General features: G+C 27.7%; 1 protein-coding gene across 1 annotated transcript in view; it reads left to right on the top strand.

Annotated features, from left to right (window-relative positions):
• LOC101235710 (uncharacterized) overlaps positions 1–22,111 on the top strand; it is a 34,769-nt gene extending 12,658 nt beyond the window's left edge. Inside the window, exons 2-8 of the mRNA XM_065801618.1 lie at positions 3,765–3,956; positions 14,609–14,716; positions 17,135–17,190; positions 19,132–19,232; positions 19,426–19,503; positions 21,626–21,952; positions 22,056–22,111. Of these exons, the coding sequence (XP_065657690.1) occupies positions 3,765–3,956; positions 14,609–14,716; positions 17,135–17,190; positions 19,132–19,232; positions 19,426–19,503; positions 21,626–21,952; positions 22,056–22,105 (912 nt within the window). The 3' untranslated portion in view covers positions 22,106–22,111. The remainder of the gene's footprint in view (positions 1–3,764; positions 3,957–14,608; positions 14,717–17,134; positions 17,191–19,131; positions 19,233–19,425; positions 19,504–21,625; positions 21,953–22,055) is intronic.
• Positions 22,112–23,502: the final 1,391 nt, after the last annotated feature.

Here is a 23,502-nt window from a genome sequence, read left to right as displayed (position 1 = left end):
ATATTTCTCTCGGCGCAGTTTATTGTTGTATATTTTTCACAAACTGAAAAAGCTTTTTGTAGCTCTTTAAATCATCCTAACAGCCAGAATATGCCTTAATTCATTGAATAACATCTTCCTCAGACACACCGACAATTTCAAAATGGATCTAGCTTTCTAGACCAACAAGGATAGGAAGAGTCATATTACTATCTAAGTTAAGAACTTATGTGGGTGGACCGGGTCTGAATATCTTTGGCTTAACATTAATGAGCAAGCTTTTTATCATTTCTACCTTTGTGATATCAGCCAGGTCTTTGTCAGCTAAAGCAATAACAACTAGTTTTTCATCTAAATAATATGTATGACGTTTTAAGCTTTTTATTAGAACATTTCCAAGATCTTCATAGATACTTCATAGAGCAAAAAGGTTTCTTGAGATCAAAAGAGACTTTTAACGCCTTTAAGTCGCATCTTTGAGCAGAGGCAGCTATTCTACTTTTTAGGAACCGTGGTACATACATTACATTTATAAAGAAGCTGGGTCGTTAAACTTTTCCTCCTTGTTAACTGTTAATATCTTGTGTGTAACTTTTGTCATCTGAATTGTTAAAATATATAGGGCTTCTTTATCTTTTACATAAAAAATTTAACCAGAAGCTAAAGTGCTCAAATCAAAGATAAATACATTACCAAGCCTATTTACCTCATTAAAAATCTCTGGCCAGATTCTTTTAAATCTAATATAAAGTGATTTTTGTGGACTCTTAGTATCTCCAAACAAAACTTCTAACAAATGTAAAATGTGGACTTCATATATATGATGTCTACAGAGAACTCAAAAGATTTTGGTGTTAATAATATTAGTAAGAGTTGCTTTGCTCCGTGGTATTTACCAGTATTGCAGGTTATATTTGAACTAACTGCAAAAACCTGATCTACACAATCAAATCATTGAAAAATGTCAAAAAATTCTTTTGCCGCAATTTCTCCTTATGAGTTTTTAATCAAGTGAACACCTAAAATTATGTCTTCTGAATCTGTGACATCTGAAGTAAACGCACTTAATGCCAGTCTATCATTTCTAACAGAAATGTTATTTTTACAAACTCGCTTTGCAAGTTTAGTGTCATTGTGTAACATTAATCTCTTGCCTATTAACCTATATAGGATTTCATTTCTAATAAAGTCACCCTGTTTCTAAAAACTTAGATATCGGTTTCCATGACAATGTAGAAATTTTAACATTTTTGATATCAACATTAACACCATTAAAAATACTAGCTTGTCTATTATGGCCTCTATGAATTGAATTGTACCTTGTAGCCCTTGTAGCAGATGTTGCTTCAATAATTTTTCATTTGCATAAGTTTTAATAAGTTTGTTACTTGCTCTAAGAGAATCCTTCTATTCTTTTTCTGTTTACAAGAAACATAATTAGATTCCGAGACATCTGAATTATATTAAAAACCCAAATGCTTTGATGTAATATCATCATTTTTAGAAACTTCAGGTACTTGTAACAAATACATTTTTTTCTAAACTCTGTTTTTTCTTCTCTTGTATAAACTCTTAAAATAGTACATTTAACTTGATTTTGCATGTGTGCAATTTCTCTGTTTAAAGTTTTAGAAATGTGGAACAAAATCTATATTTAAAGTTTTAGAACTGTAAGACAAGTTTATTAGGATTGCGTGGTAGTCTTTTCATCTGCATAAATTCAGGTCTTGCAAGGAAAATATGGGTTGCCCACATAAAAACGATGGATTTAATCTTGTTTGTCAAGACATCAAATGTGTCAAAGAGGACGAAAACAACCAAGTGTTGAAAGAAGTTCAGAGAGTTTGAAAAAAGGATGGATTTGGAAGTACAATTCCGATTGGTTCAGTCAATCAGAGATCAAACTTTTGACACTCAAATCAAAATTTATTTTTAGAAACAAATTTTATTTTTGACAATCGAATCAAAGTTTGTTTTTAGAAGAACTTGATTTGCTTTTTGAAATATCCTGATCAGATTTCAAGCAGAGATAAGTAAGAGATTATCTAACATTTTAAGAAGCTTAACCTTTCTGGAGGATGAAAGAGAGAAAGATAATGATTCAGAGGAAGACAAGGATTATCTGAAAGAAGTTATAAATAATTTCTTGCATGTAGAATAGGTTCTTAGTCATTTAACTTTTGTTTTAATCTTTTTTTTTCTGTTTAGATTGAATATTTAGATAGCAAAATTAGATTAGATTGAAAGGCAGAAGTCCATCGTTTTTATGTGGGCAACCCATATTTTCCTTGCAAGACCTGAATTTATAGTTATATTGTGTTAAGAGTTATATTGTGTTAAGAGTTAAAATATAATTTTGAGTTACATAGATTTAATTTAAGGAGAACAAATTTACATTAAGTTTTCAAATTTAACATTTAAAAAATATTAAACCTTAAAGTATTTCCAATGTTTGGAAGCTCTCTATCTGGTAGATCATTAATGGAGTATTTCAGGAGGTAACTTGTTTGCCTTGGATAAGTAGGATAACTATATATTTTTATTTTAACCTTGCCTATTTTAGTTAACATTTTATTTGTCTGGAAAAACAAAACTAGTCTATAATTATTCAATGTAGAATTAAATTGGAAAGTGAATTTTCGCAGTGAATTAGGCAGTAACATAGAATTTGGTGGTGACTTATTGTGTGATATGATCAATAAAGAAATGGATGAAGATAGTTTTAGTATTTGATATATGCAGATGAAAAGACTACCACGCAATCCTATTAAACTTGTCTTACAGTTCTAAAACTTTAAATATAGATTTTGTTCCACATTACTAAAACTTTAAACAGAGAAATTGCACACATGCAAAATCAAGTTAAATGTACTATTTTAAGCGTTTATACATACAAAATACATAATCGTTAGATATAGCTGTTAAATAGAACAAATTATTATTAATTACAAATTATATTGGTTATTTTATTCTATAATTGGTAAAAAAATATTTAAAAATGATCTTTAACAGCAGTTGATTGTAAATAATATTAAATAAATGAATAAACTTTGATAAATTTATACTTATTACATTATCATACAACATTATTTTACATTAAATACTTTTGAAGAATTAAAATAATAATTTTTTATTTTTGAAAAAATGATAAATAAAATGAAAATACATAGTATAATGGTATAAAATCAAATGTTTTTTTTTGTGTGAATATTTATGGATATCTCATTTTACTACAATAAGTATAACCTTTTGCTATTAACTAATCCTTCAAGGCTACAACCTAGTGTATTAATATCCAATTGTCATCTATTTTATATAAGTTATAAGTGGCTTGCCAAACTTTTTATAAATCTTCTCTAAGCGTTTAATGGTTTAAGGATGATGTTTTATTAGAGTTATGTTATATAAAATGTTGTTACCTTATTTCTTACAGGCATACTTTTCCAAATTTAAATAACATTTTTTAAAAACGAAAAGTCTTTCTTCCATATTTTTTGATTTAATACATCTAAATGACTTACAAGAGCAAATAAAACAGTTTTATTACTAAAGACTTTTAGACAACATAATTTTTAAAAAAGCTTTTTGTTTTGCATACATGCAAAACAAAAGAAGAACAAAAATAAAAAATTTTTAGCTTTGAGAAAATGAAAAAAAAAGTTTAAAATATATGGTATAATGGTATAAAATCCAATGTTTTTTTGTTTGTGTGAATATTTATGGATATAAATTGTTTATAATTTTTTACTTAATAAAATAACTTGCTTATGTTTTAACTTTTGCAGGTTTCATTAGATCAATGCGGTGTGTCAGTAAATTGTTTAAAGTATCCTTCTGATTGTACAAGTTTTGAATCATGTAATGCAGTTGCTCTATATTCTTATAATACTGTTACTGGGCGTTTAGAAGTTCAAATTACTTCTACTGGGAAATGGGTAGCATTTGGTCAAGTCTTGAACACAGCACCTAATAAAATGGTAATTTTGAAATTGTTAATTACTATGCTACTCTTGTTATGTATACAATTTTATATATTAACTAGCCTCAGTGAAAATATATTAAATGTAAAAATTTTAAATATTGTGTCTATTTTAAAATATTTTAAGTTGTTTGAAACCAAATCCATTTTTATAAAAAATGGCAAAATTTGTTGATTTAAGGCAAAGTTAAATAGGGTCGTTCTATGGCTGGTGGATTAAGGTCCACTTGTCATGAACATGGACCATCTCAGGTTTTAATGAAACTTGAAGGGTTGCACAGTGTATCGCTTTATACAAGCTAGGTGGACAAAAGTCATATCAAGAAATCGACTAATTGATAATATTTTCAAAATAACAGTCCTACATTAGTAATAACTTGCGGTGTTAATTATGAAAAACATTCCAGAGCAATGAGTCATAAGCAATTAAAAAGGAGAGCAATGAGTCATAAGCAATTAAAAAAGCGTTAAAATATAATTTCATTTTTGAAAAAAATTAATTAGAAATTTACAATGGTTGCATTAACATTTAACAAGAATTAAAGAAAGCAATCATTTTAATGCAGCGATGGATTTTACTTTTGAGGGTAAGTACTATTTAATTACATTAAATATTTTATTTAAAAGTTAAGCAATATGTTTTAAAATATGGTTTAAAAAACTGGGTTAAAATTGTAAATGTTTTTTGGTTTTTAATTTTTAAATTTATACGACTTTTTGTATCCACATGTATCCAAGCTAATTTATTAACAGTGTATAGCTAAAGTCCTAAGGTGTACAACAAAGAAAAAATTTTCACCACATAAATCCACAATGTTTTGTTATTAAATTTCATTTAGATCATGTGCGCTCTTTTTCAAAAATGGAGTTGTTTGAAGAATGGCGAAGACATAATCAAGAAGAAAGAAATTCTCGTTTATTGGTTTTTATTTTGCAAAGATTTTGTGTTACTGATCTAAGTGATGTGACTAGAGATTCAGAGAGGTCTTTGCAGTTAAAAATTTCATGTATGGCTTCAAAATTCGTAATAAAATGGTTTGCAGCACATATGATGATGGACCGTTTTTTAAACAAAAATAAAATTTAGTTAGAGGGGGCAAATGTAGAATTTAAAGTAAGTATATACCAGCAATGTACTTTTTCATCATCTGGAGAAATTCAAGGTTGACCAAACAAGAACATTGAAGACTTGTCTTTTTAAAAAAGTGGCAAGTTAGAAGCGATGAAGATAAATCTAATATCCAAAAACGTTCAAAAGATATCAAACAAAAATTTAAAAAGCATATGGGCTTTATTGTAAATAAACCAAAACCTGGCTTTTGGAATACAAATGATGGGAACACAGCTCGCAGGTTTTTTATAAAGGCAGAGATGAGTGATGAGATTATGGGTTTAGACATCAATCTCATTAAAAATTCCAGTATTTTATTAAGAACACTTTCCTCTGGCTATGATATTAACTATTATGAATTTGAAAAGCTTTGTTCTGAAACCAAAACTCTTTATATTAATCTGTATCCGTGCTACTATATGCCTGTTACTGTGCACAAAATACTTATACATAGCACGGATGTTATAAAAACATGCCTTCTTTCAATAGGACAACTGTCGGAAGAGTCTCAAGAAGCTCGCAATAAAGATTTTTGTCAATTCCGCGAAGACCATACAAGAAAATATTCACGTATTTGCACAAATATAGATTTGCTCAATATACTTTTGGTAACATCAGATCCTGTCATCAACTCACACAGAGAATTGTCAAGTAAGAAAACTGGTAACCTACTGTTGGAAGTTTTGAATTTAATTATTTCACCTATAATACCACCACAGCTTGTTGAAAATAGAATTATGTGTGGCGATGAAAATTATTTAGAGTCCGATTCATCAGGTAGTGAAAATAACAATGAGTCATCTAATGATAATTATTAATAAAATATTTTTTTATTTTACGTAGTGTAGTTATTATATTTTAATATTTTGTATACTTGTAGTGAGTATATTTTTATTTTAGGCAAAATTTTATTACATTATTTATGTGTTGAAATTTAGTATTTATTTTTATTACTTAATTATCTTTTTCAAGACAAAAACTTTTAAAAACTTAAAAGTAATTAAAATATCGCTTTTTTTACAATAAAATTTAAAAAAAAAATACTTTTTATAGTAAAATTAACTTTTTGGCCCCCCTTTAAAGTTTAAACGTGTGGGTTAATTGCCCCTCTGTCTCCCCCAGGCTACCCTACTGCGTAACTAATCAATAAAACACCAAAATATTGTTAACTACATTCTTAGGAATGAAATTACAAAACAAAATATTTTTGTCCACCTAGCTTGTATGAAGCGATACACTGTGGGTTGGTATATATTAATGAGAAAATCAATTTCTGATTATTAAAGCATAAAGCATTTTGTATTTTTATGACATATGGTCATTTAAAATTTCTAATTTTTTCAAAAATAAAATTCTTCAATAGTAAAAGTATGTTTGTTTATACTTTAAAGCTCATAATTTTAAAAACAAACTTTTAGAAAACCTTTTAGTTTTTTTATTATAAACAACTCTAGACTTACTTTAGTAAAATGTTGACTATCTGTCTTGACTAACTATATATATCTGTAATAGCTGCCTAAAAAATTATTTGCAAATATAAAAAGTTAATTTTGATGGGTCAATATACAAAATTAACAATTTAAAAAGTGAAAAAACATTTTTTTTCCCAATGTTTTTATTAACTCCTCGTCTCTGTACGTATGTGAGCATCAAATCTTGCAATCAATTTTTGAGTCACTTTCTGATGATAGATTTTCTTCAACTTTTGCATATATACTCTTGCTTGATGACAATACAATATTCAATAATTAGTTTTGCAGTAAATCAATTATATTAGTTAATTTTAATTAAATTTATTTTTTACATGGAAAGAAGAAAAATAATTTTAAAAATAGGTATATTAATTGTTTTCCTTTTTGAAGACATTGACTTCGTAAACGGAAAGTCTGTAGTTCGAGACTAATAATATCAGAAATAATATCAGAAAAAATTTCTTGCAAATTTTGTAGTTTAATAACAATTAAAAGCATTAGGTTGAAAAATTCGTTTTTAATTTTACTTGTTCAAGTTTCTATTAAATGCTTCTTGACTTTTAAAAATTTAAAAATGCTGAGATAAATGATATAATTCAGTAAGAAATCATGTATTCTTAAAAAAGGCTTAGACTTAAAAAAAAAAATTCCTTCACTTCAAACTATCAGTAACCTATAGTAAGTGAATGGGACCCCAGCCCCAGCTAATAATGCGACTTTTTTCACTTATTCTTTAACCCTACCCTTTATTTTCTTTTAACTTATAACTTACAAGTGCTTGCAAACAACCACTTGTAAGTTATAAGTTACTAAAAAACAAAGGGTAGGGTTAAAGAATAAAGAAACAGTTAACTGAAGACTTAAAAAGTTGTAGGCTGGATGAATAAAGAAAATATAAAAATGGGTAAGAGTTTTGAGGTTTTGTTGATATGCAAGGAAAAAAAACTAGAAAATTGCAGTACCCTTTAAGTTACTGAAGAAGAGTGGAAGCCTTCGAGAATAATCTAAATACTGAGGTTAGAAAGAAATGATTTACTAACCTCAAAACCTTTAGAAAATGAAACTTATAATAGATAGAATACTAATCGTAAGATTGTAAGAAGTGCTTTGTAAAACTGGTCTTATTTCTTCTTTTTCAATTTTCTTTAATAATTTTCTGCTCTTTTTCGAGTTGCATTGATTCATGGATTTGTTTTGGTAAAAATGCTAAAAATGTTAACAAAGAGTTATCAAGTCTTCATAAAAAGTTATAAAGTCTTCACAAAAAGATGCATCTTTCTCCTGTGCTGTTACTTCAACTTCAATGGGCATTTTAGATTCCGGTTTACAAAATAAAAGTTTATATATTTGTTTTGCAAATAATTTTTCATTATATTTAGATGAATATGATAAAAATTAATTTGATTGCAGATATTGGCCATTGTGAAGAAACATCAGTAGAGAAACTATAGATGTTTTTTGGCATTGATTGATTTTTTTAAATAGCTTGATACACATATTCAGTGCCAAAGGTGTGCCAATTTTTTTAAGTTGATTGAAAACAAAAATCATATTTCCTTTAGAAATAATCAACTTATTACTTAATTCAATCACAACTTCTGCTAAAGGTTCCAATATAGCTCTTTAAAGCATGGAATATGCTCATTAGATGGAACCATTACAGTTATTAAGTTCATATTATTATGTATATGACTTTAGAGGAACTAGTTACAGTTATTAAGTTCATATTATTATCTATATGACTTTAGAGGAACTAGTTCCTCTAAAGTCATATAGATAGGGTCACATAATATGAAACAATTTTTCATATCAATTAAGGAATTCCGGCGCGTACGACAATCTAACAATATGGTAAAATTTTTGCCTTGCTTTTCAAGAGCATGATTTGCGGAATGCTGTTTTCAACTGGTTAGTTCCTAAAAAATTTGCATATTCTTCTTTTTTCTTTTATCACACAGTTTATATCTTTGGTTAGTTCCAATATTTCTTCTTTTAAGTTCTCGTTCTCAATAAAATTTATATTTGCATTGCTGGAAAAATATTCATCAATATTGGAATTAAAGTATTCGTTATCTTCATCATCATAAGTTTCAGAAAGTTTTTCTGTTTTATTATTTGATTGGGCCTGCAAAGTTTTTGAATATAATGCACTTAACACTGTCAAATGAATTGCATGATTGTATTACAGTTGATTTATTGACGCGCCATCATGTATTGATGCAACAATGTCAGATTTTAAATTTAACCCATACATATTTAATGTAGATTCTACTAAACGAATTGTTTCTTTTGAGTTGCATGACTCATCATGTTTTAGTCAATCCAAGATCATATTGCTCCTTTGGTGAATGTAGCGTCACATAAATGAATTGTGTACAACTACAATTGTATTATTTGTCCACTCATCAACACTAATGCTAAATTTTTCTTAAATTTGCTTTTTTGCAATAAATAGTTTTTTTAACTCTACTTGTTTTTCTTCACAAAATTTCATGATATTCAATTGTAACATTGCTTTTTGGTATCTTGAAATTTTTGGATAGAATATTACCTCGAACAGCTTCAGGATGTACTATATCTTTAAATGAAAATCTGTCCTTAGGGACACATTTAGCCAGTAATTCATTTTTTGATTCTCTTTTCATAAACTTTAAAATATTTTCATTACTAAGTTTTGGTCGTTTGGAACAAGAATTGGGCTTGATGGAATTGGAAACTTATGATGCTGCATGCTTTTCAATTTGAAAATCATGAAGACGCAAATGATTTATCATTCCTTTAGTATCAAGCTCACAAAAAGTTATGTGCTGTTTATGGTGACCAAGCTTTAAAAGAACGGCAGTGTCAAAATTGGTTTGCCAAATTTCGTTCTGGTGATTTTTCACTCAAGGATGAAAAACGCTCTGGTCGTCCAGTTGAAGTTGATGACGACCAAATCAAAGCAGTAATTACTTAAAACAACTTTGCTATGTACGAAAACTCGATATATGAGTTCCTCATGAACTAAAAGAAAATCATTTAACACAACGCATTAACATCTGTGATTTATTAAAGAAACGTAATGAAAATGATCTATTTTTAAAACGATTGATAACTGGTGATGAAAAATGGATTGTTTACATCAATGTCAATCAGAAAAGATCATGGAGCAAGCCAGGTGAACCAGCTCAAACAACATCAAAAGCTGATATTCATCAAAAGAAAGTATGTTATCAGTTTGGTGGAATTACAAAGGAATTGTCTACTTTGAACTTTTACCATCCAACCGAATGATCAATTCAGATGTCTACATTGAATAACTAACAAATTTGAGCAATGCAGTTAAAGAAAAGCGGCCCGATTTGACAAATCGAAAAGGTGTTGTATTCCATCATGACAATGCAAGGCCACACACATCTTTGATCACTCTGCAAAAATTGTTGAAGCTTGGTTGGAATGTTTTGCCACATCCACCATATAGTCTTGACCTTGCACCCTCTGATTACTTTTTTTTTTTAAACATCTTCGCTTCCAACAAGGCTGCAAGCAGCCACTAATTAAAGTTGGAAGTTACTGAAAGAAAAAAGATGAAGATTGTAGAGCAAGATAACGATTGGCGGACGACTTAAAGGATTGCAAATTATATGAATCAGGAAAGCAAGATGAAGGAAGCGAATTCCAAAGAGCTGATGTTCGAGGAAAAAAACTAGATGAATAAGCGTTTTTGGAGCACTTAGGAACAGTCACAGAAAAAGGATGACACTTAATTGAATGACGAGTAACACGAGAATGAATTTTTGTAGATGGCACAAGAGACGCTAGCTCTTTAGAGCAGTGCCCATTATAGTATTTGTAGAAAAGAGAAAGAGAAGCAACATTACGACGATGTGATAATGATTGGAGGTTGCCTGCAATAGCAGGTCCAACTATGTTCACAATGCGTTTTTGCACCTTGTCTAAAAGAGAAAGGGTATCATTAGAAGATCCACCCCAGATATGGCAACAGTATTCCATACAAGGCCGGATTTGAGATTTATAGAGATAGAGAATAGAATCCGAAGTAAGAAAGTGACGAGCTCAAGTTTTATCTGAATTAAAGTTCACCAGGCATTGTGAGCCCCATGCTGTAGTAGAAGTGAGATCCTTTTCAAGCTCAAATGCCCTCTCCAAGCAATCAGAGGGTGTTGGTTTCTTATCATGACAAGAATAAATGGTAGTATCATCAGCAAACAATGCCACCTTAGATGTAAGAAGTTAATGTAAATTAAAAAGAGTATAGGGCCAAGGATAGAACCTTGAGGAACCCCTGAAGTTACAGAATAAGAAGAAGAGTGCTGTTTATTGAGGACAACTTTTATACTACGATTGGAAAGAAAGGATTCAATAATCTTAAAGATGTTGCCAGATTCACCATAAGAAGAAAGCTTATGGAGAAGACCAGCATGCCAAACTTTATCAAAAGTTTTTGAAATGTCAAGAGCAATGGCCTTAACCTCTCCACCTTCATCTAATGCACGATAAAACCTATCAGTTATTACTGTTAGCAAATCAGCTGTAGAACAAGAAGATCGAAATCCATATTGATGGTTAAGTTATTAGATTCAAGATGAGAAATCAAGTGTTTGTTAATTAAAGATTCAAAAATCTTGCTTATGATAGGAAGAAGACTTATGGGATGGTATTTAGACGAATCAGATCGCTCTCCAGAATTTTTGAAGATAGGGATAACAGATGCTGCTTTCCAGCAGGCTGGAAAACAAGACTCTGATAAGCACTTGTTGAATAGTTTTGAGAGTATAGACGACAGCTCCAGAGAACACTTCTGCAAGACAATAACAGGTATGTTGTCCGGGCCACAAGCTGTAGAAGATTTTATTTCGATCTTTGCAAAACTCCTTGAATGGTAAAAAATTAAATAATGATGATGATGTCAAATCGTACCTGGTTCAGTTTTTTGCTGATAATAACCAGAAGTTTTATGAACGTGGAAATATGATGCTGCTTGAAAGATGGTAAAAGGTCATAGCTCAGAATTGGACAATACATTACAGAATAAAAATATTTCTTACCATGAAAAAATTATCTCTTATTTTCTAAAAAAATCCGCAATTACTTAGTTGCCAACCGAATATTTGCTCCTTTTGTTTGTTTAGAACTACCACATTTAAGGCACTTAGCTGCTGTCTGGCCAGTAATTTTTGAAAATAATCCCAAGTCTTAGATGTATTTGGCATTCTCTATATAAAAAGGGATATAATACAAAAAACATTAGAAACTAAATTGTATAACCAACATTTAGTCATCAACATATAAAAAAGTTTTATTATTATTTAATTAATTTTAAAATGGGCAGCTTGCTAGTTTTAAATAAAAATATGTTTAAGTTTGAAAAAAGTAAAAAAAATTTAATTTTTTTTATTTGGAAATCAATTTTTTTTTCTTATTTAATGTCAATCTGTCAATATCAAGTGAAAAACTACGTTGATGAATTTGAATTTTTTTAGGTTATCAGAAATAGTTGTAGAATTTGTCAATTGTCAGTAGACTTTACAAGTAATTGCAGTGGCGCCCAAAGCATTTTTTGGTCTTTGAGATAGCTAACTTTCAGACATGGAGCAAACTCCAAACATTTATATGTTTATACCAAATAAGGATGCTTTGCAAAAAATTGCGATGATTGGAGCTTGGGAACAAAAAAGCCCCAAAAATTTAGCTCTCTTGCCCCATACGTGAGAGCAACAAGTTGATGAAATATTTTTTGTATTATTTTCAACTAGACTTATATGCATCGATAAATTTTAAATTTCATAGTAAAATATTTTAGCGTTCAAAAATTATGACCATATAAAGTTATGACCATATTAGTTTATGACAATATAAAACCCTCCTCAATTTGAGGGGGTTGCAAATTTTATACGAAAAAATTTTGACTGAGGCATAAGCTATTGTACTTAATATATCAAAGGCTTCAATAAAATCTGACATACTTGTTTTTTTTTGTAGGCTTCATATATTGTTTCTGCAAACTTTTTTTAAACTGTTAAATCATTTATTTTTAACTGCAGTATTAAATTGTCGATGATAAAACAGTCAAGTAGACAAGTCAAAAAAATTATTTATAGGGACAAAGCAAATGATTGTTTATTCTGTACCTCAACAAAATTCAGATGTCAAGATGCTAATTATTTTCTCAACATTTTCTATTTTTGACAACATGTTTCTGTATTGATGGCAACTTTAAGAGCTTCAGCTTCTGTTACCAAAAAAGAGGAAAATTGAAAAAAACCTTAAGCAATATTGTAACGTCTGTTCACAAAAAATCCGGACTGATTTCAAATGTACACAAATTGTTCTAAATTTCGAATTTTCGATTCGAAATTTTTAAATTTAATCGGTCAACAACAACAGTTTCATTTTGTGGCAAAATTGAGTTTAAATAATTAATTCAAATAAACATGGAGCATCTAAAAGAGAACGATGTTAGAAATGTGATTGGAAATTTTTATAAATAAAACATAAACAGTGGAAAGAAATTTACAGTGGATCATTTTAAGAAAATGGGAATCGCTAAATCTACAATTTATGACATAATTAAAAGGTCTGAAAATAATTTGCCAATGAATAGAAAAATCGGTTGCGGCAGAAAACCTTTAAAAATTACACCAGAAAAGAGAGAGTCCATGATTGCAAGAGCAGAAGAGAGAATCGGGATTTCGCAAAGAAAATTGGCACTAAAATATAAGATAAGCGTTTCATACGTAAATAGATTATTAAGTATGCATGGACTAAAGTATACCAAAAGAAAAAATGCACCAAAAACAACAGAAAAACAAGAAATTAAACAAAAGAAAAACATATTAAAACTTTCAAAAACTTTTTTCAAGCCATCAAATGAGTTTGAAATCATCATGGACGATGAATCTTATTTCTGTGTAAATGGTGCAAATTGTTCACAAAACTCTGGCTACTATACAAAGGATAGTTCTCAAACTGATCCTAACATTAAATTCAACTTCAAAAAAAAGTTTGACGAGAAAGTTCTCGTTTGGATTGCAATCAGTCGTTTTGGTCATTCATCGCCTTATTTTGCTGTAAAAAACTGTGCACTGGATGCAAAAACTTATTCTAAAGAATGTATTACAAAAAGACTTCTTCCATTTATAAATTCCAAGCATCAAAACATGAAAATTTTATTTTGGCCTGACGAAGCGAGATGTCATTATGCAAAACACACATTAGAAACTTACAACACTTTAGGTATTAACTTTGTCGACGCTAAAGATAACCCCCCAAATGTACCGCAGTTAAGGCCAATTGAAAATTTTTGGGCACATTTAAAAGCAAAAGTTTATGGAAATGGATTTACTGCGAAAAATCTTGACCACCTTAAGAATAGAATTCGATTAAAGTTGAAAGAGTTTGATCCAGACTACTTTTTCAACCTAATGGATTCAGTCAAAACTAAAGTTCGAAAAGCCGCTGATTTAGGACCACTTTCGGTTATAAAATAGTTAACAATGTCCAGTCACTCATTTTAGTTAAAATTTTTGTCAAAAATCAATTAATTTTGTATTCAATTAAGAACAATTTTTCATTCCGGATTTTTTGTGAACAGACGTTAAATACATGTCATTTATACAGTGATTTTGCATAATTTCTAAATAGATTATGCCTGCCCAAATCCAAACTTACAATCAGTGTATGTACTATGTATATCCCTTAGATGGCTGTTTCACTATGACACCATCAGTAAAGGTGAGTTTCCACTTATTCATTTTTCTTTATGGTAACGTGATAGGGAAGGCAAAAATAATCACAGATCATGCGTAGTTTCCTTTGGACAAACTAAAACTTATACTACGCATGCCCACATGATTATTTTTTGCTTCCCTTTCCGTTCCCGTTGAAAAACAGCCGAGTGGAAACTTACCTTAACATTTAATGTGTAACAAATTTTAATATTTTTAAACTTATTTTTTAATATTTTTAAAAGATTCATTTTATTATTTATATTATGCTGGCACTTGTATCAATAATTAATATATAATGTACTATACTCTGTTATCTATTTAAATAATTTTTCTTCAGACAAATTTGTATGGTGCATACTGTATCAAAGGAAACGATCAAGTCCCTAAGTTTGGTTTATTTAAATCATCTGATATTGGTTCAGCTAATTATATAAGTGCATCCAGTGTAAGATTTTTTTTCAATTATTTTTTTTTATTTTGTTTGCTACTATTTGATTTTAAATATGGAGTTGATATTGAAATATTACAACTAAAATGCATCAACATTAATTTCCACAAAGGGAGATATCATCCACCCTCTAATTCTTGTGATACTATACAATGTATTGTTAACAAAAATTGAATAAAAATTATATTTTTACTAATACTCAAAGGAGAGATAAAAATATTTTTTATAAAATCCTTAATCAAAAATTAAAATTAAAAAATATAAATATGCCACTGCTTCCAAAATAAACTGAAGTTTATTTAACGATGATACACTAAATGCCAAACTACCAAACTGTAACTAAATGTAAATGTAAACTAAATGTAACTGTAAACTAAATGCCAAACTGTAAGTTATTGGCTCGTGAAATATAACTTCATTTATAAACAATAGTCCTAAAAAAAATTGATGGCAGTTATCAGTTTAACAAACTGTTTAAATCTTTTAATCTATATCAGTTTTAATCTTTTTACAGTTTAAACCCCAAATTATGTAACCTACCTAAACAGTGGATTTAACTTTGGTTTCCCCCAACTTTAAAAAAGGATCCACCTCAGATGTTAATAATGATAAACCCATCTTTCTAACATGTACCAGCTGTCATGTCATGGAAAGTATTATTAGAAAGTATTATTGGAAAGTAAAAACTGCTGACTATCTAAATAGTAATAATATAATAATCAACACGATTTTTAATCCAAACATTGATTTCCAAAAAGCATTTGATTCTGTACCTCACCCAAATTTCATGAGAAAGCTTGCAATTTATAGTATAAAAAATAATCTCCTTAATTCTATTTTGGCATTTCTTTTAAATAAATACCAAAAAGTCCTGGTAGGAAATTCACTGTCAAAACTATCTAGCATTATTAGGGGAGATCCTCAAGGTAGCGTTTTGGGCCAACATTCTTATTATATGTTAATAATTTACCCTCTATAATCAAAAATCTTAAGAATATCACCTGCTTCAATTTGTAAACATATAAATTTCAGTTATAAATTAGGAATTCATAATTAAATTTGGTCTAAAAATCCAAAAGACCTTAGTGTGACTATGGAATCTTTTCTAAATTGCTAAAATCATATTTTAAATGTTGTCCATGCAGCTAACATCCGAGCATATTGAATACTTTAGTGTTTTAAAAGTTGTGATCCACATGTTCTTGTAAAAGCCTTTACTACTTACACAAGATCTATTTTAGAATATTGCTCTCTGGTCTGGTCACCACATTGCACTGAATTAATAAATGCAGTCAAAAATGTCCAAAGACGTTTTACAAAGAAAATTGCCAACTTAAGTAAATTTTTATATTTCAACAGACTTTCAATACTCGATTTGAAACAAAATTGTTCCAAATTGAAGAGGAGGTTGAATAATGTTGAGTGAGGGTTGAGCAGTGTTTAGAGGCAGTTGAATAATGTTGAGTAAGAGTTAAGTAATGTTGATAAGCAGTAATCATGTGTGAGGGTTTTTAAGTAACTCAAAATTCGTCGTTTAAAGCAAGATTCTCAAATATTCTTTCTTGCTAAGTGTTATTTGATTAGGAATAAATTACCATCTGATTTCGTATATGCCAATAATATCAAGAGCTTTGCAACAAAAATTAACTCCATCAATTTTGAAAAATACTGTTCAAGCTAACTGCATCTCATGTAACTGTTTTTGTAATAGATGTACTTTATTTCTTAATTTTGTAACCTTTCTAGTATATTTTATTGTTGTGGATCACACTGTCAGAGTCCTATTTATTTTTTTGGACCTCTGCGTCCTTTAGAACATGTATTACTGTTCTAATAAATTTAAATCAATTAAATCAATCAATCAAGGTACTATTTTAACACTCTAGTATCTCTGATCTAGCAGTAATTTAAAATAAATTTAAAATAACTTTAAGTTTGAATAAATATATTTGCAATTATCTAAAAACAAAAATTACTAACATAAATTTAAAAAAACCAACAATTTAAGTAGGAAGAAATAATGAATATTTTATTTTTTTGGCATTTTAAAACATTTGCATTTTTCAAACATAATGCATTTTTTCAAATTTTTATGATAATTTTTATTTGAATGAATTTAATGAAATTTTTACCAAAATTAATTTAATAGTAATCTTATTTTATACACCCACCTTGTTTCCAGGATTTTTTTTACTATAAAAAAGTAATAATAGTCAATATATATCTTTTTTTATGATCTCCATTGATAGATATATTTTAAATTTTATTTTAAGGTATGATTGTCTTAGCTATTGTCCTCAGAAACTCAAACAAGTTTTCATAGAAGCGCTAATTTTGAATATTTAAATTTAAAAGCTTGTTATATATTTTTTACTAAAAAGCAATTTATAACTTTAGTTTTTCCTTTATAATCAGGTTGCAAGTGTGACATTGGTAGAGAGTGCTGTGAATGGAACTTACTTCACTTGCTTGTAAGCTTAATATAGTTTATATACATTAAATAATAATAATTATAAAAAAAAAATGTATAATAAAAAAGTACTATATATATATATATATATAGTAATAATATATATATATATATATATTTATATATATATATATATATATATATATATATATATATATATATATATATATATTATTACTATATATATATATATATATATATATATATATAGTACTTTTTTATTATACATTTTTTTTTTATAATTATTATTATTTAATGTATATAAACTATATTATATATATATATATATATATATATATATATATATATATATATATATATATATATATATATATATATATATATATATAATATAGTTTATATATATTAAATAATAATAATTATAAAAGAAAAATATATAATAAAAAAGTACTATATATATATATATATATATATATATATATATATATATATATATATATATATATATATATAATATAGTTTATATACATTAAATAATAATAATTATAAAAAAAAAATGTATAATAAAAAAGTACTATATATATATATATTTGTATATATATATTTGTATATATAATATATATATATATATATATATATATATATATATATATATATATAATATAGTTTATATACATTAAATAATAATAATTATAAAAAAAAAATGTATAATAAAAAAGTAATATATATATATATATATATATATATATATATATATATATATATATATATATCTTTTATATGTTGTCAGAATGTTTTTTCCGTATTTTGTTGACAAAAAGTAAAAATTAAAATGCAAGACCGGAATTTTTTAATTAATTTATTGATAGACGGCCTAATCCTCAGTCGATGTAGCAGCACTCTCTTGTGAGTCAGGCTATAAGATAGTAGCATGTAGTTTGGGGTTTTTTAAAAAACGATTAATTTGTAATTAAGTTAATGGTTTTTACTTTCTGACAACACTCAAATGTTGGACAAAAGTCAAAAGTAATTAAAAGTGAACTTGTTGGCGTAAGAATCATTTTTTTCCTTCCGTGCTTTCCAAATGCAACAATCTATAGAACTATATATATATATATATATATATATATATATAAATATATATATATATATATATATTACACTCAGTGTGCACAAGATGTGTTTTTGACATCTAAAAAGTGTAAAAAATTACAAAATGTTGACCTTCGGTTTCTTATTTTTTATGCTAATTATATATATACCCAGTGGGCACAAGATGTGTTTTAGACATCAAAAAAATGTTTGTTTTAATACGTATTTAATAGAAGTCTTATACCCACTGGATATAATGGATATGTGTGTGTGTGTATATATATATATATATATATATATATATACACACACATAAAAAATCATTGTCTTCTTGCAATATGTTGATATTCCTATGTTCTACCTTTTACATCATGGATTATTCATCACTGACCTTTTATGGAAGGCATCTAAGAATAGAAAGACAACCTTTGCATCTTTGAAGGTTGTCTTTATTGTTTTCACTATTATTTTATTCATGATTTTATTCTCTACCTATATATATCTGCCCTTGTTTGAAATACAGTTCTTTTTTAGTAATTGCTGCTACATTGACTGAGAAATAGGTAGAACATGCGAGGAGTGCAGCCTCATTGACTGACAAATTGGTAGAACACCAGAGTTCTGCAACATTGACTGACAAATAGATAAAACATGTAAAGAGTGCTGCTACATTGAATGATAAATGAGTAGAACATGCAAGGGGTGCAGTTACATTGATTGACAAATAATATTAACTTAAGCATTAGTTAAGGTTGTCTTTCTAATCTTGTCATTAATTTTCTGCCAATAAAAGTAGCTGTTCTTGTTTTAAATACTGCAACTGTAAATCAAAGAATTTATTTAAAGAAAAATGATTTGTGTATATAAATTTATTATATTATTTTTTAAGGTACTCACGCCCACTGGATGTTGGTGCTTATGCGGACAGTTTACTTCCACTAAATGATACTCTGTATGATGGTGCTTTGGCATATGGAAGTTCTCTGAGTAGTATGATATTTGTTTTAAATGTTTTAACACACATGGTGATGATGATAATGATTATAATGATAAGTTAATGGTGTTGATGATGATGGCATAAGTGCAACAATGATATTAATAATAATAGCATCGATTATGATGATGATATTTATTTAAAAATGATAACTTGTATAATAGCTTAAATTTTGGTCTTTTATTTTAGATGATGGACTGCTTGCATACCATGATAACAAGATTACATCTCAAAGTGTTGTAAATTGGACTTTGAACCCTCAACCATGTTAGTTTTATATATCTTTTATTGTTAACTTACAAAGAAAATTTTTTTTTTTAATTTTGGTTTCTGGTTTTTGTTATTGTTATTAGTATAATATTGTTTTTGTGTGTATTTTAGTTGTTAAGTTACACTACTATATAGTAATGTATTCAACTTGTTTCAGCTTGTTTCATGCAGCGGTTTCAGTATTAAAGGATCAAGAAGATTGTAATAACAATTTAAAAAAAAAGACTATTTAAAAAAAAAGCCTTCTAAACTGTTCCCTTCAGCTTTGGCAATGTGAAAAAAAGTATAAAAAGTGCCTAAAGTGGGAAAACAAAAGTTGTAGGATCGTTTTTATTAATTTCTAAATACCATCTGATCATCATCTGACCATTGTTAAGTTAAGAAAAATATAAGATGGCAGTATTGTTTATCCTTTTAAAAAGATTATAAATCTAAAACTACTTTTGGTTGATTAGCATGAAAAAAGTAACTACATAACTTATTTTTAGGGTACTAAACTACATAACTTATTTTTAGGGTACTAAATACTTAGGGTACTATATTTTTATATTACTGTATTTTTTTGAGCCAACTTCTAACTAGTCATTTAAACCATGACTATAATACCAACAATTATACAGCATATAAAATCTTTATTACAGAGTTTGCCTCCCCAAGGCCAAAGAAGGTAGACTAACCCCCTAGTAACAGTTGTTGTTTTTATTGTAAATGTAAATAAATTGTTTAGTTCTCTTAACCTTATAGCTCCAAAATATAAAGTAACAAAGGTGAACAAAGTTGCTGTTTGGAGAAATAAGTTGAGTGTAGTACTATTAGGGACATGGTGGAAGTCAAACTCAATTATTTTTGTTTACTAAGCAAGTACTGTACCAGTACACCACTACCACATGTTTAAAAAATATACATGGTCTTTGAAGTAATTTTTTATCCAATGAATCTTACCTCTTGCAAATTTCTTTAAATAAATTTGGCTGTTTCATCTTCAGATCTCAGTGTTAATGACTGTTATCTTTTGATTTGCAAAAAGTTTCAATATTAACACAGTCAATCTAGGATATACATATCAGTTCATCTATTTTTTGTGAAATCAAGTTTAAATCATCTGACTATTATTTTATGTGCTTTTGTTTAGCACTTCTTCACTTCTTTATTGTTCTTTTCACTGAACTTTCTCTTTGCTCTTCATTGTTCTTCTTCTTCTCAAGACTGCACTCTTTTTAATACTACTTCTTTCCAAATTAGATCTTCTGATGTTTTCTTGTTCTCTAACTCTCTTCTTTACTCGATAGCTTCTAGTCTCCCAACTTAATTCCCAATTTTCTTAACTCAATAGCTTCTACTCTTTCAACTTAATTCTCAATTTTCTTTACTCGATAGATTCTAGTCTCCCAACTTAATTCCCAATTTTCTTAACTCGATAGCTTCTACTCTTTCAACTTAATTCTCAATTTTCTTTACTCGATAGATTCTAGTCTCCCAACTTAATTCCCAATTTTCTTTACTCGATAGCTTCTAGTCTCCCAACTTAATTCCCAATTTTTTTTACTCAATAGCTTCTAGTCTCCCAACTTAATTCCCAAATTTTATAGAGGTTGTTTGCTGTCTTGTTGAATATGAATTTGTTAATTAAAAAACAAAAAATAAAGCTGAAACATTGTAAGTGTTCATAAAATTGCAAATTAATATTCTACACATCCAATCAATTTTTTATTATCGTAGAGATAATTGAAAAATGTTTTTTTATCTTCTTTTTTGACTTACTTTCATGAGGTTTTTATAAAGAAAATATATTTCATACATTATTCAGTGTTGAATGTAGATTCTATGAAAACTTTAATTTTACTTCATTCTTCAGATTATCATTTCAATATCATTTTCTTTATTGCTACAATGACTACAATTATCATTTGTTATTTATATTGCTGATTTTATGTTGCTTTTTTATGTTATGATTATTGGGAAAAAGCTGGTAATACATTTATAAAATTTATTCAAAGTTTGTTGTAATTTATTGCAATTATAAATATTTATTTAAGACAAATTAAATGAATTATTTTAAATATATTTGTACTTAATTTGTTTATAAAACGTTTATAATGACTTTTCTTTTTTTTATTAGCTATTATCATTGCTTCTTCGAGTCTTTTCTCAATATCTTCATACCCCGTGTTTAATACTGATATACTTAATGCCATGTCTTCAAGCAACTCGTTTATGTATAATATGACAAGTGTCTCTGGTATGACAAATGTCTCTTTTGCAACAAGTGTTTCAATAGCTCAAACGAGTAACTCTGTTGCGAATACTCCTTTGAATGCTACTTTCAGTATTTCACCATCAATTCAAGTTAACTCTAGTGTTTTTGTTACTAACAGTGCTTTTGTAAACAATAATTCCAACAGTAATGCTAATGCTCTGCCTAAGTCGTCAGGATTAAACTGCAAAGGTATCTTTTTTGTAGTTAAACTTATAAACAATGTTATTGACGATGCGTAATTAATAATTTTTTTTTTACTTTGATTATCAAGGATATAAATTTTTAATTTTAGCCTCGCTCCTGGTATCATTTGCATCTTTCTTCATCGTTTTGTTTATATAAAAGTAACACTTCTTCAGCAGCAGTTGCTAATTATAATTTAAAGAATTTTATGTTAAATATTTTATTGTTAAATATTCAATTAAACTAGCAATCTAATGTTACATAAGGTCGGATTAAAGTGGGCAAGTTGGGTAATAACGTGTACTATGGTTTAAAAAAGATTTATTAACGTTGTATTTATGAACTTTTTTAAGAAGTCTTTTTTTTTATAATATATTTTTTAACTATATTATCTCACTTTGTTTTTCACTCACAGTTTTCATTTGATGTAGCTTAAAATACTCTGAAAAAAGTTGAGCTAAAAAAGTTTTGTTAACTTATTAAAAAAAGTTCAAACGTTTCACTTGAAATTCAGTTTAAACTTCTATTTGACACATTAAATTATCTAATAATGCATTGCAAATAAATATCAGCAAAATAGTTTCTTTAATAGTTATGAGTTTATGTTGATTTTTTTTATAAAAAAAAAAAAAAAAGTTATATAAAAATATTATAATTATTGTTATTAATTATTAAAATTATTAATAATTAATATCAAAAACAAATAACATGAAAATTATATAAATAATACTATAAGTTTAATCACGAAACATAAATGACAAATTGTTTTTTAACGAAACATAAATGACAAAAATTGTTTTTTAACAAAACATAAATGACAAAAATTGAACTTTTTATATATATATCAAAAAAACTTTTGACAATGAAATATAAAAAGTTCTCGAAAAATAAAAGGCAGATAGAACCCTATATAGCCTTCTACATGTTACTTTGGTATGCATGTTTGCCAAAGACAAACATACGCATCGCACTTTGAATTTTTGCACTTTACTATTCACTAATCAAGCCAGTGTCAGTAAATTTCGGGTTTCTTACGTTTGTGTGCGGGTGACGCAGATTTAGGATATAACGATGAGTTGTTTTTTGAGTTTAATTTATAAAATCCGAAAAAAAAAGTTTCTGTGGTATAAATTATAACAGGTTTAAATTATAAAAGTTAATCTTTTTAGAATATTAGTCTCACACCGTCCTAATCTATTGACATCAATAGACCAAGTCCAATTTTTTTTTTACCACAAATTTATTAAAATTTTTAACCACTTTTAAACAGCCTCTTTAATTTACTTTAGTTTTCGAATAACATGCTTTGTTGAATAAAAAAAGATGGTTTTCAAAATATCCAAGGACGATCTGGATCCGCCCTTGGCTTCAGTTCATAACATTAAGAACATTATAAACTCGTTTTAGGATTAGGGTCAGCATAAAATATAATGAACTCATAAAATATGTTTGTTTTTTTTTTGCAGTTTTTTTTTTATTGATAAAGAAATAATTAAAAAAATAAATTATATAATTCTTTTTTTTTTTAATTATTTCTTTATTGATAAAAATAATAA

The sequence above is a fragment of the Hydra vulgaris genome, chromosome 07 (genome assembly GCF_038396675.1).
Source record: "Hydra vulgaris chromosome 07, alternate assembly HydraT2T_AEP".
NCBI lineage: Eukaryota > Metazoa > Cnidaria > Hydrozoa > Anthoathecata > Hydridae > Hydra > Hydra vulgaris.
This window is presented reverse-complemented; position numbering and strand designations above follow the sequence as displayed.